Source organism: Manacus vitellinus, unplaced genomic scaffold (assembly GCF_001715985.3).
Source record: "Manacus vitellinus isolate BGI_N305 unplaced genomic scaffold, ASM171598v3 scaffold_8_pilon, whole genome shotgun sequence".
NCBI classification, from domain to species: Eukaryota; Metazoa; Chordata; class Aves; order Passeriformes; family Pipridae; genus Manacus; species Manacus vitellinus.
The window spans coordinates 25,176,889-25,193,647 of NW_021940864.1; the positions used below are offsets into that span (position 1 = coordinate 25,176,889).

At 37.3% G+C, this 16,759-nt stretch overlaps 1 protein-coding gene across 1 annotated transcript in view; it reads right to left on the reverse strand.

The window, feature by feature from the left end:
• Window positions 1-16,759, reverse strand: part of FMN2 (formin 2) — a 179,042-nt gene that overhangs the window by 146,221 nt on the left and 16,062 nt on the right. The window contains 1 exon segment of the mRNA XM_018085270.3: window positions 11,157-13,141. Coding sequence (XP_017940759.2) covers window positions 11,157-13,083 — 1,927 coding nt within the window. The 5' untranslated portion in view covers window positions 13,084-13,141.

A 16,759-nucleotide genomic window follows, 5' to 3' on the forward strand; every position in this document is an offset into this window, starting at 1 on the left:
TAATGTTTTCTATTAATATTACGAAATGCAAAAGGACAATTGCAGTCTTCTTACAGTTTTTCATTTAGAAAGGATTCTAATTATGAACATACATTCATAAACAAACAAAAAAGAGAAAATAGGGGGGTAAAAAAAGCTGCATTCAAAAGTTTGGAAAAGCTGTACTTCAAACATCTGCTGCCCCATACTAGTCTAAATTATTCCTTCCTTCCAGTTTTTGTATGTCTCTTTTTCTACATAAACTGCCAGCAAGGTGACAGTAAGTCAGGCCTCAATCATCTGGCAAAGCACCTGAACATAGCAGCACCAAACATCCCCCAGAATGCCAGAAGAGGACGAACATGTCCAGGAGACAGAAATACTGCAAAGATTTCCATATTTTTATCTGAGATAGTAATTGCAATTAAATGTAATTTCTTAAATACTTTTCAGCACAAATTTTACTCATTCATCACATTCGCTCAAACTACACAGGAAAAGCAGCTTAGTGAATAATTTCCTAGGGGCAAATCAGTCATATTGTATTGTCACCTTTTTACTGTCCAGTGTACTTAACCAGGCCTCAAATATGTCAAGCACACTAATATTTCACATATAAAATTAATACCTCAATGATCAAAACTATTAAATTCTTCAACGTTTTCCTTTCATTTCACAATCCTTTCAAATTTCCAGTTTTTTATCTGACTTGTACCACTCAGCCAGATATAATGTGCAACACTTGACTGCTGAGAAAGAAGAGGTTTTCAAAGACGCACAGAGAACCAGGGAAATGAAACAGAACTGGAAATTGGTATTCTAGCCATCTCTTCTTCACTTCAAATAACAAGCCCAAGTCCTGCACAAATGCATATAAAATATACATTCACAGTAAACAAGTAGCAATTTCATTTAGTTTCTTTTTTGCCTGAAGACTGACCTGGGAGATTATGCCCAATACACCAGGATTAGAAACTTCATTTATTGTTCTTTTTCATTGCAGAGTTTCTAATCCTCTTCTGATTTAGAACAGGAAACTGCTCTAGATCTCTCATCCTCTGAAGTTGTTTTAGCCTGCTTTGTTTTGTTGGTTTTTTGGGGGGGGCTTGTTTGGTTTTTAAAGGGAATGAATTTTTATTGACAGATACTTTCCTATAATCATGTGACAGTTTTCTCACAGCCTGGTTACATAAAACATGGAAAACCCACTAAGCAGCAGGCCTACACACACAACATGGTTTCATAATAAAAAGAAAAAAAAATCCCTCCACTTTAAATAAACACATATCTGAAGTCTAATTTCCAGGTAACATAAACCTTAAAAATAAAACTTATCAAGGTCTAGGGTTATGGTACAAATTGCTATAGTAATGTCTAACATATTTCCTATTGTTGCTATTATCAGTGTAATAGCAGATCTCTGCCTTCACCAGTTGTATGGAAACATATGTTTCTAAAGGAAAAAAAACCCAGAGGTTATATATCGATTTATTTATATATTTATATTGCATATTATCATATTATACATAATATAATATACTCATTTATTCTTTTTTTCATATTTGTATCTTATATTTTAGTTACTTATGAGGACATTAGTAAAGTTAGGGACGTGGGGAAATGCCCAAGAACATTGTCCTTTCTTCTTTAATTTCCTGGCTCTATTCACATAGATGGTATGAACCAAACCCACACATCATCTTAAATTCAGAAGTAAAAGCAGAAAGCCTGTGTAAATAAGAGAATTAAGAAAAAGACATATATCAACACTATTGCCTGCTACAGTTTTCTGTGCTTGCCTACAAGCAGTTCCATTAATTTCAAAGTCAGAAACATCTATTTACTAAATATGAGTGAATAATGTATTGACTGAATACATTCATAGACTCTTCAAACAACTAGAATAAAATACCAATTATTAATTTCACATCTGTCAGTCCTGTACTTGATTATCACAGTAATCACTATGCTTTAGTTTTGCCAAGCTATCTTGATTTCTTGGCATCTCAATCTCCCTCCTTTCACACTGTCCCATCTCTTGTAGCACCCTTGCTTGGTGTTAAAAATTTTCCATTAAACCCTTCACTAGCTATAAGTTAGAACCACAACATATAACCATATAACCAGAACCATAACCCCTGTGCAACTCAAGAGAGTAATTTTCCCCCTTATTTTAGCCCCACGATTATGACTAACAATTTAAAAAGGTCCTGGATTATGCATGAGAGCTTTAATAAACATATCAGTGAGATTTCAAATCACTCAGCTAAACAAGCAACCCATTATGCAGCTAAAGAAAGAGTATCACATAATGCTAACAGCTTCAAGTGTTTGAGACATCCCAAAAAGATCCAGGGAACACATGTGCCTGCTCCCTTTCGGAAGCAAGGGCATAAGCTGCCACTGGAAGAGAATTTTGCCATTGCCCCCAGGGCCACCACAGTGCCTGCAGGGCAAAAGTAGCACCTCATACAAATAGCTCTGAAATTCTTCCAGAAATGTCCTGATGGAAAAAGTGGCAGTCTGGCAAAATTTGAAAATCAGATTCTCCAAAAATAAAGATGACAAAGACAGATCATAAATTTCATGAAGTAAAAAGCTACCTCAGAAAGAATGTTACAAACAATTTTCAAAAAAAATCCATCTCATTCTTTATCCATAGTGTTCCTTGATTGAACCAAGCAGCTGTATTTTAAAACAGCTTGTTTCACTTGTGCTGGCTGTGAGACGTGACACCACCACCAATTTCAGCATATACCCCCATGGTCTGTTATAAGATTACTGAAATATACACCGTATCTGTACAAATCATGCTGGAAAGAGTGGAAGCAGTCAAGTCAAAATCTACTTCATGCAGACATTCACCCTCAAGAATGAAATTCTGATGTCAGCTCAGTTTCTAATTTTGAAATTTTTGTCAGAATACAGAAAGACAAAAGTTTAAAAAAATTTTACTTGGTAATGAAAATGTTGAGTCCTGCAAGTGCTATGGTTGGGACAAAGGTCAGGACCCAGGACTCCTCTTGTCTTAAATATGTAACAAACTTCAACAGCCTGACCAAGCCCATCTATCACAACACTAGGTAGAAGCAGGCCAAAATGAAGCTATTCCTCTGGTGGCAGTGAAGTAACATGACAGAGTCCCTTATCAAAACCTCCAGGAATTTTCTTCTTTGAGTAAGTGATTTGCAGTGCTACCATTTTGTAAGGAAGTGCAGATGAATGCCTTTATACTACTTTTATGTTGTCTAGAAAGCAGCTGTACATAGAAAGTTAACAATGTAGTCTTATTGATCTTCTCTAAAGCCATGCTGCATTTTGTTCTATTTTTCTTTACACTTTTGTTATATACCCAATAGTTAATTTTCTCTTATAATTTTCTCCTTCAAAATTTGTTACAAAGCCTTGCTTGCTGCTGCAGTCAAAAGTGTGATGAAAATTGGCTTCATCATTTGTGACAACGTTTTACTTTTTCTAAAAAGCAGGTATTATAGCTTTGCCATAATCAGAGCTTCAAAATATATTAAAATATATTTGATGGCCTGTGACAGTGCTTTCAGAATTCTTGCAGATTAGCAAGTCTGTGAAGCAGTCTGTCTCCCTAACTTGAACATAAGCTCCTTGAAATTTTGCTTTCATAGTGACTAAGATTTTACACCTTTCCCCCACACTGAATTTTCTGATATATGGCATATGTATAACAGGATAAGATGAGACAGAATATTAAACTATTCCTTTATACCTACCTAATTTAGTGGCATATACATATATTTGACATATATACTGAAAGGTAAGAATATGTCTTTCAGAAGTTTTCATATATTAGCTTTCAGAAGATGAAGGTTTTAAAATAGATTCTTAAATACCAAACAATTACTCAACTATGATATAGCAATACAAAATATATTTCTAAAAATATAAACAAGATGTACCCTCCCCCAACAATATGACACATCTCCTTTCACCTTGATTACTCTTCAGGTTCTTATGCAGTGTCATTGTAGATTAGAGAGGTACATTTCTAAAGCTTCCTTTATTATAGCAGTTCATGATGAAAGAAGATCTATATGTGTCTGTCTACTAAATTTTTTAGCATCTTTGGCAAATTTCATATTGTGTTTTCCAGGTACTTAGGTTCCTCTCAGCAAGTATTTAATTCTGCCCATCTTTGCCCTTTTAGTTTCTGTGGTGATTTGTGATGTGAATGCAGCATTCTGTGCCAGGTTCTCACAGACTGCTGGAAAGCCACAATTCTTTCTGTCTAGCTTTTTAAAGTAAAAAGTCCCTCTGATGTCTTTTTGGGCATGTATTACCAACAGCATCTTTTGTCAGTCCGAACTGGTACACACTGTTTTTTACAACCCGATTTTAAAACTTCAACATTTCATTCCACATTTAATGCAGTCTGACCTATCTGTACCTTAGAAGTAAATCCAAGTATGTGCTCAAGCAGCCACAAGTCACAAGACGCAACTGAACCAGGAAGTCTCTAAAGTGGGGCACAAATAACACATTTCTTTCAACTTACTCATTAGCTCCCAGGCATGCCTTAGCTTTCTTTCTCATCCAGGACCTATGGACCCAAGGCCCAGTAATCTCCTCTAACTTTAATAACTTTAATAACTACTGACTATTTAATATTTTTCGTGATGTTCAAAAGCTTTTTTTAAGCAAAACCCAGTACAATGAAGGAAGGGGGAAAGCATAAAATTAGAACTACATTCCATTAAAAAGAAGAACAGACACACACACCTACATAGTTCAGATATGTTCTTCTAGGCTTCATTCTGAATAAAACCTTGCTGTAACTAGACCTTCATTCTTTCACTGAGGTACTCGAATATTTCCCTCAACAATTTCTCAGCATTCTTTTTTGTCTTGACTCTTTGCAGGACAAAACAGTGCTTGGATACAAACTCTCTTTTATGAAGACAGTGTTTTGGTTTGGGGTTTTTAAATTTTTTTTTTTTAATGAAAACCAACTTTTCTTCCATAATTTTTAAGAGATGTTAATGTAGTAAACTATAGTGCTTCTGCAGTACAGGATTCTTTTGTACAGTGATTTTTTTCCTTATCAGAGCAAGGAAGTGGAAAATCTTTGGTAAGTACTATCTATTACGCATCAAGGGACATCTGAACCAGATCTTGGCATCAAATAAACTCTAGAATGAAAGGTGTCTCCTGTAATTAGTTTCACAGTAAAGTTATCTGTGGTTTCTCCTGATTCAAATTCACACCAGCTTCAGAGCTCTGGCATTCCTGATAAATTTCATATAGATCTGGAGACCAGAAAATTCATACCTATACTGACAAATAAGAATGTCTCAATAAAACTAATTTGTGACTAGGCTTTCCTAGCACAGTTTAGCTGTACATCAACAGCTGTAAACAACCGTTTAGCTGTCAAGACATCAAAAAGATTAAATTCAAGATTTGTGCATTTGTTCTGTATTTATATATTTCCATTTAATTTTATGTTGATTAGGATTTATTTTTACAACTCTGATGTTTACACACACAATCTCATTATCACTGCTTCTTACTGCTGCAAAACTGTTAATTGACTTACTGGTTCTATAGTCTGTGCATCTACAGGTGAAAGAAGTCATATTCTGTATTTATCTGAGAATAAAGCAAGGGTTTGCATGAGAAAATGTTGCTCACTTCCTGATCAGAAAGCCTAACTATTTCCATCAATGTGAATTCTGGACAGCAGCAATATGGAAATAAAAAGAGGAACAGTCTTTTTGTACTCAAGTTACCACAGACCATTTCATTGTCTCTTTCTTTACACGAATTGCAACGAAGGAACACAGGAAGCTGCTGTTACTTAGAGGAAATAATAGTTACACAGCTCCTGAACCCACTTTGCTGCCTTCTCTAAAGCATTTAATGAAATGGAACTGGACTTCTATTATCATATGAAGAGGCGGGAATGAGGTGACACAATGTCCTTACATCCTTCCAGCACCTTCTTTACACTTCTTCTTACTGCTTCTGCCCTGTTCTCCTAGTATCAACTCACCTCATCCCTCAAAAAGATCAACCGCATGCATAAAAGTAAGCTTCTGGAAACTTGCAATCCACCTAGCTGCTACAGAATGATGTTTTTAAATGTACCTAAAAATAACCAAAGCTGCAGTCACAGAAACACCTACACATACATGGTTCATCACCACTGTTCCTTATGTAAGCTCAAATTTTGGCAGGAGTAGTTCAGAAAGAATCCCCTTGACTATATCCTGAACTTGATTAAAATATAGAATGAACAAAATATCTTGGGTAATTAGTATTTTTGCATTTTCTATCACCATGATTCACATTAGAACTTGATCGCTCATATACAGTCAGTCTAAAATATCCTAGAGATGCTTTTAAATTCCAAGTTTGTTTTTCTTTAGACACCACAGCATGGAGGACAAACAGGCCTGGAAAGGAAAAAAACATCCAAGAAATAGATGGGGTTTTTTCTGCAAATAAGAATCCTAAACACAGGGTTTTTTTAAAAACATGGACCAACCACATCCCAAGCTATTAGAAAATTTATGCATATTTAAAATAATTATAGAGTACAATTAGATCCAAGAAATATAATCAAACTTAAATTCCACAGAACTATTCCCACTGGAATAATCCACTTCTTATTTCACAGAAATGAAGTCACTGAAACACACAATATGCTTTAATGACCAGTTCTAGCCAGATCCCTTGTGTGATGAATATTATACTGATACTGTGTCTCAGATCCAAGCAGAACTGCAGAGACCTCCAGTTATAAATTTTCCCTTTTCCTTTCCCCCTTTGCACCCCAAAAGAGACCAGAAGGCAACCAAGATGACACATTTCTACTCCAGAAACAAGTCACACTGCCAGTCAGACCTCAGAATGAGGTTGCTGCTCAGAGACTGGTTGCCCAAGAGATAGAGACACCCAAACCCATGACCAAAAACTGCTAATCCCAATAAAGTTCTAGATAAAGATCAAAGCATTAATCATGCGACCCATCAAAACAAGCCTGTGGCAGCACTGAATTCCAGTGAAATTACTCATGTTGCTCCAAATCCCATGTTGTGGTGTTATGGCAACATTAAAGCAATTTATCAGCACTCAGCAGTCTTTCAATAGCACATTGGAGCCCATTTTCAAACACATTTTACTATAGTTGAAGTGCAGTATTGCAGTCCTTCCCCCAACTCCCAGTTTTGTGTCTACTAGGCAAAAAGAGGAGGATCTTTCCCTTCAGATGCTTACTAGCAACACTAGTGTTTTTGCATACCACATTTATATTCGGAAGAAATTCTATATTAGGAAGAAATTCTTTACAGAGAGGGTAAATTCTTTACAGAGAGGGTAATCAGGCATTGGAATGGGCTGCCCAGGGGAGTGGTGGATTCTCCATCCCTGGAGGTTTTCAAGATGAAATTGAATGTGGCACTTAGTGCCATGGTCTAGTAACCATGGTGGTAGTGGATCAAGGGTTGGACTTGATCTCGGAGGTGCTTTCCAACCCGGTTGATTCTATGATTCTATGTAGGATTGCTGTTGGGCAGCTCCCTTAGTTAGGAGGCTGCACTGCCCCATCTGATAAAAGAATCATTTGCATTACTGTTGACAAACACCATCAGTGAAACAGCAAACCATAAGTAATCTTTAATAACAGTTGCATGATAAAGAGTCTACTCAGGATGCCAACTGACACAAATCCATATTGTGTGCAATATCACATGAATTAGAAAGAAAAAAATCTTTGAAAAAGTATCTAAAAAGATCTACTTTATGCCTAAGAAGCAAACTTTCATCTGACTTTTTCAAGTTTTCACATACTAATCTGTACTAAGACCTTTGTATACGCCTGCAGACATGGCACTGGAACTGCAAGTGGGTGCAGATGACATTAGCACAGTACAGAAGTGAGACGAAGTGGCCTTTGTGAGAAGTAGGCTGACCCTCTGTGGAAATCAGAAAGCAGTCTTGAGTATACAAGCACAGAACCAACTTAAAGTTTTGTTTAATGATAACCAGGACTTTTTGTTTGTCTCCTGTTTACAGCTAGAGAAGAACAAATACAGATCTCTGAAGAGAAATTTAAAGATAAATGATCTGTTTGGAAGAGCTTCATGTGGCAAGTCCATTATAGCCAGCCAACAGAGACTAGAATGGGTATATGGGATTGTCTGGGTCAAGTTTAATTACCGTTCTGGGGCAACTGATGGGACTCTTTCATTCAATTTGAGTAACAGACTCCCACTAGCTCCTCTGCAGTCACTGCACCTCAAATTAATGCTAGAATAAACTCCTCTTTAATAAATCAATCTATTAGCTTTTCCATGTTAATATTTGGAAACATCAATTTCATTTTCCCAGCATTACTTTCTTAATGTTAGTGCAAATCATTCATTGCTACACAGCAAAGTGACAGAATCAATCCTACTCACTCATGTTGAGCACTTGTCCTCCTGGGACTACAATATAAAAGTCATGGCTTCACTGTGCATCGGGTAATCTAGAACTTGTAATTACTGTCACTGCAAATTCAAATAGAGCTGTCCTCATCAAAAAAGAAACAGATCCAATGCCTGAATTACAAAATGCACATGAATTTGCCTACAACACATACCTAAGCAATGCATCAAATTTGAAGTAGTTACTTGTCTTCATACATAAAGAAGAATTAAAATATAAAAAGTCTCTACTATTCCAGTCCTTGGTTTCCATCCACATTTTATATTAAAGCAGTCTGAAAGAGTTCATATGGATCGCTATGAAAACCAAATGGCACTCAGCCAAACCACAACATAGTGCAAAAGTAGGCCAGTCATCTGCATAGAACCTGCTGTCATTGAAATCGATGACTAAAGTGTTATGGAATATTTTACTTGATTCTATAGAAATGCAGAACAACACTGCAGTCACTGCACAGCAAAATGGGATTTAATGCTGTAGGCAAGAAGCTGCTTGGGTTTGGTTTTTTTCTTTTTTTTTTAAAGCTAGAAATATCCTACTATAAAGAATGGTATTTCTAAAACCCTGATGTTAATCTCCAAATCAATGCATCTCATGCATGCAATTAAAATACAACATTTTTTACAAGTAGTATCAAACTACAAGGAAATTATTTCTGCAATTGCTGCTGTGCAGAATGGTTTATTTAAGAGTTTTTTCTCTCTTACAGCAATGATAGACAGTTTATGGGGATACTAATGTCAAGATTAATTTCCCTTTTGTTGTTATTTTATATCCTTGATAACTTTCAGCTTATAAATACGTTTTTTAAAAGTAAGAGTGGTCAAAAAGAGATAAAGTTGTATCATATAATTTTCAGTTCCCTCATTATAAGTTTTCTGCATGAACTGAAAGTTATAATTGCCCTTTGCTTGTAAAGGCAGCTGGTACGTACATGCAAATGAGGGTCACTGTAATTTCCATAAGAGATAGAACTACTGTTGCATTAGACATTGGTCTCTTCACAATAACAGTCTAAAGTTTTGGTGGGAAAAAACAAAACAAAAAACAACACCAAACCAAAAATTATTTTTAAGTAAACCAAAACCTTATGAGGAAATGTGAAAAAGTCTGCTTCCCAGAAAACAAGTATTTTAAAGGAAATATCATGTTCTTGAAGTTTGCCACATAAAACTTATTTCCATTATAACTCCACCATAAAGAAGTCTAATTACTGATAATGCAGTTAAAGTTTTGCTCTCTGAGTTGTTTATAAGCTGTCAAATGTCAATAGCTATAAATTTGAAAGTAGTGAACACCTTAACTGAGAAAATTTAAGTAGGATGCCTGAAATTAAATCTAAGAAAACAGGTAAAAGGGATTTAAAACATATAGAAAAAAAAAATTCAGCTCACTTCACTGGGGCCTGGTCTCCTTCAGAGGGGACTGGCTCTTTCTGTGTTAAAAAAATTGAATTCAAATTTTCTAGACTGAAATTGAGGATTTCTGTTCAAGACTACTGAAGAATGAAAGATGTGATTTGATTTCCTGTGATTCGACTCTGGAAAATAATGTTAATGCTTTACTTAATAAATTGTACTTTTTTGTTTAGTTTTCATAAAAAATATTTTCATTAAAAAAATCCTCACTCCATTTTTTGCAAATTGCCTGGGTTCAAGTGTAGTTACTGTGCTCATGTATCTAGAACTGACTTGAAACAAACCTGATTTAATCTTCTAACAGGTGGTCTTAGAGCATGTTCTCTGGATTCTCTTAGTTCTGCAGTTTTCTTAAGTGAAAAATAAATGGAATATGTGGCTGAGTTTCCTCTGTATACATAACTCCTATGTGGCAGAGACCTTCCTATTTATGAAGACATTACCTTTATAAAGAAACTTCAGATGGGGTGAAGAGAGAGGGGAAAAAAAACCTCAGAGTGCAGGAAACTATAAGCATCTACTTACACTATTTCATTTGTAAACTCTCTAGTCCCATTACTTTGTGACAGGATGCAAGCTGCCTAACAGGCAAGGTAAAGAATACTGAATAAGTCACCTTATGTAGCCTAAGCAGCAGCCTGTCACAGCTACCAAATTATACTACCCCCAGTTTCCCCTCTCTTCCCCTTTTATTCTGCCTTTCAATACATGAACATTTTTTTCTTCTCTTCCTTCCCCTTTCTGAAGGGGAAATTCATTCCTTTCTGGAGTGCTGTCCATCTGTGCTTGCATGGCTTTTTCCATTTTGCACTAAGCAAATCCTCATCACTGCCTCAGTCTAACACCAGGTGCAGCTCTCAAATATTTACAGTACATCAGAACAGTGCCTAGCACAAGAAAAGCCCAAAAAGGATCCTGGTTACAGAAAGCTTCACATTTGAAAGATGTATTTATGCAGATAGATGGTCTGCAGTGCAAGTCTTAGAATTTTTCAACAAGAATAATTTAAGGCATCTAGCCTTTTCCTGTAGGATGTAGACAAAGGAGAAAAGCAGAAAGAAAAACTTCAAAGAGTTATACACTTCCTTTACTGGCAGTACTGCCAGACTGATGAAATGTGACTGTGTTTGTAAGATCAGGTCTTGGATTTTAAAGCTGTCAGCACAAGTAAAGGTACATGCAAAGTACCTTTGCATTAAATAAAGTATTGCATACCTTTGCATAAATTAAAGTATTTTAAAAATATTTTCAGAGGGTCTCTGGAAAAAAAAAAGGCCGTTAATACACATTACTCACCTGAAAAGACATTGGGGAATGTCTCTGTAGAAGCTTGCACCCCTGAGGACTTCCTTGAATGAGTCAAAGGCACTCTTTCTGTTTGAAATTTCTCTCTAAACCCCTTGTGCTCCAAGTAGTCTGCAGAGCCCACCTTCTCTGTTATCTTGTATTTGTGATTGGACACCTCTTCTGTCCAGTCTGCGGAACGACTGAAAAAACCTGCCAAACTAGCAGACCTCTGCTTCTTGATTGAGACTCTTTCTTTTTTGTGGAAAGACTCCTGCCTCCTTGTAGAAAGTGGGCTCTGGGACGGGGAGGGAGAAGGTGAATGATTGGGAGAACTCAGTTGCCTAGTTGTGGTTTTGATGTAACAGGGATTAATTAGATAGGGCTTAAAACATCGGGAACCAAGCATCGAACTGTCTGCTGTTTCTTCAGAGGACAAAATGCCATTTTTCATTTCCATGGATAAACCATTACGCACCTCCTCCTGACTGGCTGAGAGAGTGTGTTTCTCTTCCTGAGTCTCAGCAGCATGATCGTGGCCTGCATCTGAAATACCATCCTCTGTTACTGAGCCCTGAAAATCAACAGCCTGAACTTCAGCAATTTTAGCCTCAGTGTCTGCTACTGAGGTTGGAAAAGGTTGTGTAAAGCTTTGTGTCTGAGACCTGTTTTCCACCGCAGTTCTATTCAAACCATCTTCTAGTTCACTAGCGACAGCATCCACTCCAGCAACGAGCTGTTCCTCAATCAATAGCTTACGTTCCTGTGTTTCAATTAAGCCGTTACCAGGAGAGCCTGTGCCATTTACTGCTTCTTTTGGTTCACGTTCAGTTGCACAGGAGACAGGAATTTCAGATACCGCTGGAAAAGCTCCCTCAGCGTCTGGGCTCCTCTCTTTGTCAGGGGTAGTTACTGAAAAAAACCGTTCAAAATCTAAGGGGGCTGCTTGCGAATTAGCCATGTGTCGGCCCATTGTTTTTGTGACAAGGTCCTCGGTTCCAATGTTAATTGCCCCCTGCTGCTGCTGCTGCAGTCTAATAGCTTGCTGGATATCAGAAAGCAAATCCTCTTGTTCTGCAGCTGAATGGAAACTGTATATATCCGTATCAGAGCCAGAGCTGGTCCTTTGTCCGTCCTGTGTCTCTGCAGCAGCTGGAACAGTTTCATTTCTGATTTCAAAATGTTCAACATCTGTGTCTGAGAGACCCCCTTCATCTGCAGAGATGCTTATATCTGGAGTTTTGGTTATAATTGAATGAGTACTGTCCAGCTCTCCTGGCTGCAAGGCCTGGCTTTCCAAAACATCCTCCCGTGAACTGCTATTTCCATCTTTAGCCTTAGACAGATTTTTTCTGATCCTCAGATTTGAAAACACAGAGGGCCTGGATTCTGACTTACCCTTCTTCTTACCGGATTCACTTCCTTTCGAATGCTTCCCCAGTCCCCTTCTGCCTCCCAATGCCTTCTTTGTGCCATCCGTATCCTTGGGCCCAGAGGCATCTTCTCCTCCTTCCTGCACATCACCTGTATTTTTCTTTAGCTTCCCATCTTGATTCCCCATGATTTTTCGCAGTGCAACACCTTCGGCTATCAAGCCATCCTCCCGGATTTCATTCCTTCGGCCTGCTGGCGAGATCCCCTCTAGCGATCCAGGTTTGTTTTCAAGCGGTGGTGATGCAAGTGAAGCAAATGCTTGCTGTGCCTCTCTCCCATCTGCTAGAGCTGCCTTTTTGCATAATGTGCTGCTTGCACTGGGCTCCGCTGGGACATGCTCAGTACAGCACTGAGAGCTGCAGACAGCTCCTTCCAATGGCTGCTGCTCTCGGAGCCGCCTGCTCTCCGGGTTTCTGCTGCAATCTTGTTTCGTTAGGAAGGATTCTGTGAAAAGTATTTCCTTTACAAAAGTTACTTCTTTTTCCACGGTTCTTATTGCCTGCATTGCAAGCTCAACTCGTCACCAAATCATTTATAATTTCAGGACTTCAGTGTTCAAGTTCCTGAAGGGAAGAAGAAAAAAAAAAAGATACTTTAATTACTCTGCAACTGCTCTGCAATTGCTTAAGTGAATAAACTAACAAACTTGGAAAGAGAAATATTATTATTATTAAGATGATAGTAGTTTAGAAGGTGCTTAAGCATATGCTGCTTTGACAGAACACACAGTACCCCCGATGTACCCCAAGCATTTGTATGCTTGCTTTTTAAAGGCCACCAAAACACGATACATAATTTTATAAGAAGAGTCATTCCCCTTTTAAAGTATATAAAAGAGAGATAATAAACAGAAAGTTCTTTCCACAGTTTTAAAGAGTTGCATTATGGTAATCACACTATAAAAAGCCTCCCACAATTTGTATTCTGAGAAGGTAGATATACTATTATTCCCAGGAGAATCAACTCATCAATATTAAAACACATCACCATTGTTTTCCCTCATAAGAACATCTGGCATGAAATAAGATAAAACAAACAAGAAAAGTAGTAGTATCGAATACTCCTAAGGAAAAAGATACAATAAAGTATTCCTCTATTTCACCCTATACATTTAATAATTGATTTAGATATGGACACTTGCTAACTACTTTGGAAGTTTGTGCAACAGTTTTAATCAATTGTTGCTTCACCTTCATTTTTGGTTTAGATGTATAAGCACCAGTATTTATACATACATTTCCTGAACTTTCAGACAGGTATTCTCTTCCACTTTTAAAATTCAGATTTAAAATAACTGGAATAGAAAGAAAAGGGCATAAGAATGCCAAATTGTCAAGTTGGATCAGTTAAGCATTTCAATACCTTGGTTCAATACCAACCAAGAAGAAGTTAGATAGATTTTCTATTTATGATTTACCATCTCTATACTGCCCAGCCTATTAGCTTCACTTTCTGTATAAAATTTTACATATTGCTCACATCTTCAAAATTCCTTACTTGCAATTTCCCTTTCATCAGGGATTGCTTAAAACCATATCTTTCCAGGGAAATACATTCTATTGTTTTATCTAATTCTTACTTTTGGTTTCATTCGTTCCAGAGATTTCACTGTTCTCATCTGCCTTTATACATATTAAAGAAGAAGAAGAGAAATATAATTCACATTTTAAAAACTATGTAGGCACATCCCCTCCCCCCTCCCAGACACATACTATTTTTTTTCAAAGGTTTCTAAATACCTTTACAAATCTGGGCTGTAGTCATTGTTAAATAATGCTCTTTTTTCTGTTTAGAAAGAATAGCACTGTTACTAAGACATGAAAATAAATTAGTTTGAACTATCATAATTTTTTCCTTGTGCCTCTTGGTCACTCTGATTCAAGTCCTGTCCTGAGGGGACTGTGGCTAAGGCACCAAAAACATTTTTTCTGCAAGAACTTGAGTGTTTTATGTGAATCAGATGACTTTGTATACTTGGTGGGATGGTTTGGTCTTTTTTTTTTTTAGTTTTCCCTTATCTAATGAAGTCAAACATCTCCTTTTTTTTTCCACTTTAAACACTCAACATTTATAAATATCCTATCAAGACCTAGTATTTTCCCTTCTGCAGCATTATTACCTATTTGCAAAAGGCTTTTGGAAGTTCATGTAATTTCAGTCCAACTGAAGATACACTGTAAGAATTACTTAAGGAACAGTTTGAGAGAATTATAGTAGTAGAATAATACCTTGATGGGTATTTTCACTGACTAGAACTGACAAGGATCTAACCCTTGATTACAACTGGAGTACTTGCAGCTTCCAACCCCATCTTAAAGCTCACTTCCCACTTACATCTGCCAGAAATTAACATAGTGCAAGAGTATTATAAAGATACTGTGGGCCGCATGGGTAAGGGAAATGTAGAACTAGGGCGATACTCTGAAACACTCCCTTTCCTTCCTTCTCTGTAAACTTGCCTTGCAGTCTTTACACACTTACACTACAACTAATGATAATTCACCAGCAGTAATTACACTCCAAATTATGTTGTAAAATAAAGCCATTGACAAAGCCGGGGTTATAGTCTAGTAAAGACCTATCTTCATTTTTTAATTAGAAACTGGAAATTTATGATGGTTTTAATCATGGAGCTGCACTATTTCCATCAAGTTTTCATACAGCACATCCTGATGAGCAAGTTCTTCAAAAAACCCCCACATAATGTATAGCTGGAGATATTATCCAGGCTTATATATATTACACCATACCCAATTTCATTTTTGTTTAAATCTGCAGCTGTAATCCTAATAGCAAAAGAACTATAAGAAAAAAAGCCAAACTGTTTCCTAAATAGTGTCCCTGAATGTGGTATCCTAACCCTCATGATCTATATGGGGAAGGAGCATCATCAAAACGAGCATACTTATGTGAACAGAGATATGCATGTAAATATTAAAGATTTTGCTTTGTTCATTCCACATAAGGCACAGAAAATAAGTTTAAATAAAAGGAGTGTGGAGTCAGAACAAAAATTACCCCCCAATGGTAGTGATAGGTACGACTCAATAAGCATTTGTGGGAAACTACAAAAGGGTAACATTATCCAAATATAAAAACAAATGTTAATACTTTAAGGTTGTTTATTCTCAGGCAGTCATTTAGCTTCTGAAGAAAAACATTATTTAAAGTCAGCAAGACACCAGAACATTTTGGCATCAGTGTTAGCTACATCTTAAAATATAGCTAACAATGACTAACAATGTATTCAATATTCTACACTAGAAAAGGAGACTTTCAACAGACAGTAAGTGGAGAAAAGAGAGGAGTTTAAGTGTTTAAGAAGAATAATTCATTTTTAAGAGTGACTATAACTCAGCTTGCTAGAAGTTGCCAGCAAACCTCTGAGGCTAGTTGGTGAGCCTGCCTGCCTACCTCATTCAATATTTGCTAATGGTCAGCCAAAATTAGTGAGGGGTAAGATTGCAGGTCTGAGATCCCGCTCACCTCTCTTTCTCCTACAAAGCTCAGGAGATGCAAATGGCAACACAAAGCAAGAGTCAAAACTTACAGCTCAAGATACATTGTCCTTGTGCTCCCAGAGACTTCCACACTAAACCTGTTAGAAACACAAGACCCTGTTATGGGATGGTGATTATTTTCAAGACAGTTTTCCTGCAGCCTTTCTGGAAAGGTAGCCAGATCCCTCAGCACTACCTGCCCACCTGACTTGCTCTAAGAGGAAGGGCTGCCAGCAGCACTAATTGCCCACACCTGGTAAAGGACTCAGCCTCCTGGAGCACAGCCAAGGCAGAGTACTGCCCCCCCTGTCGGGTCTGGAACCACGGTGGGAGTGTTTCCCCCCAGATTCCTTACAAAAATACTGGGTGACTAGTTGACTTTCTGGTAGTTCAGACCTATGGCAAACACAGACTGCCTGAGTGAAAAAAGGGGTGCCTAGGATATCCTGCCCTGTGGAGACACAGCTTTCGTGGGATGGATGAGTTTTCACTATGATTTACTTAATGTGATATTTCACACTGCTCTCAATAGTAGTTGTTCAATGGGATATGGTAATGCAGATGGTCTGGCTCTTGTTTGAGCTGACCAAGACATCCCCAGCCATCTATGTTACTAAAGCTCATATTTTCATACTCATTCTCATTCAGTCCAGTGCTGGAACCAGGTCCCTGTTCCTGCTG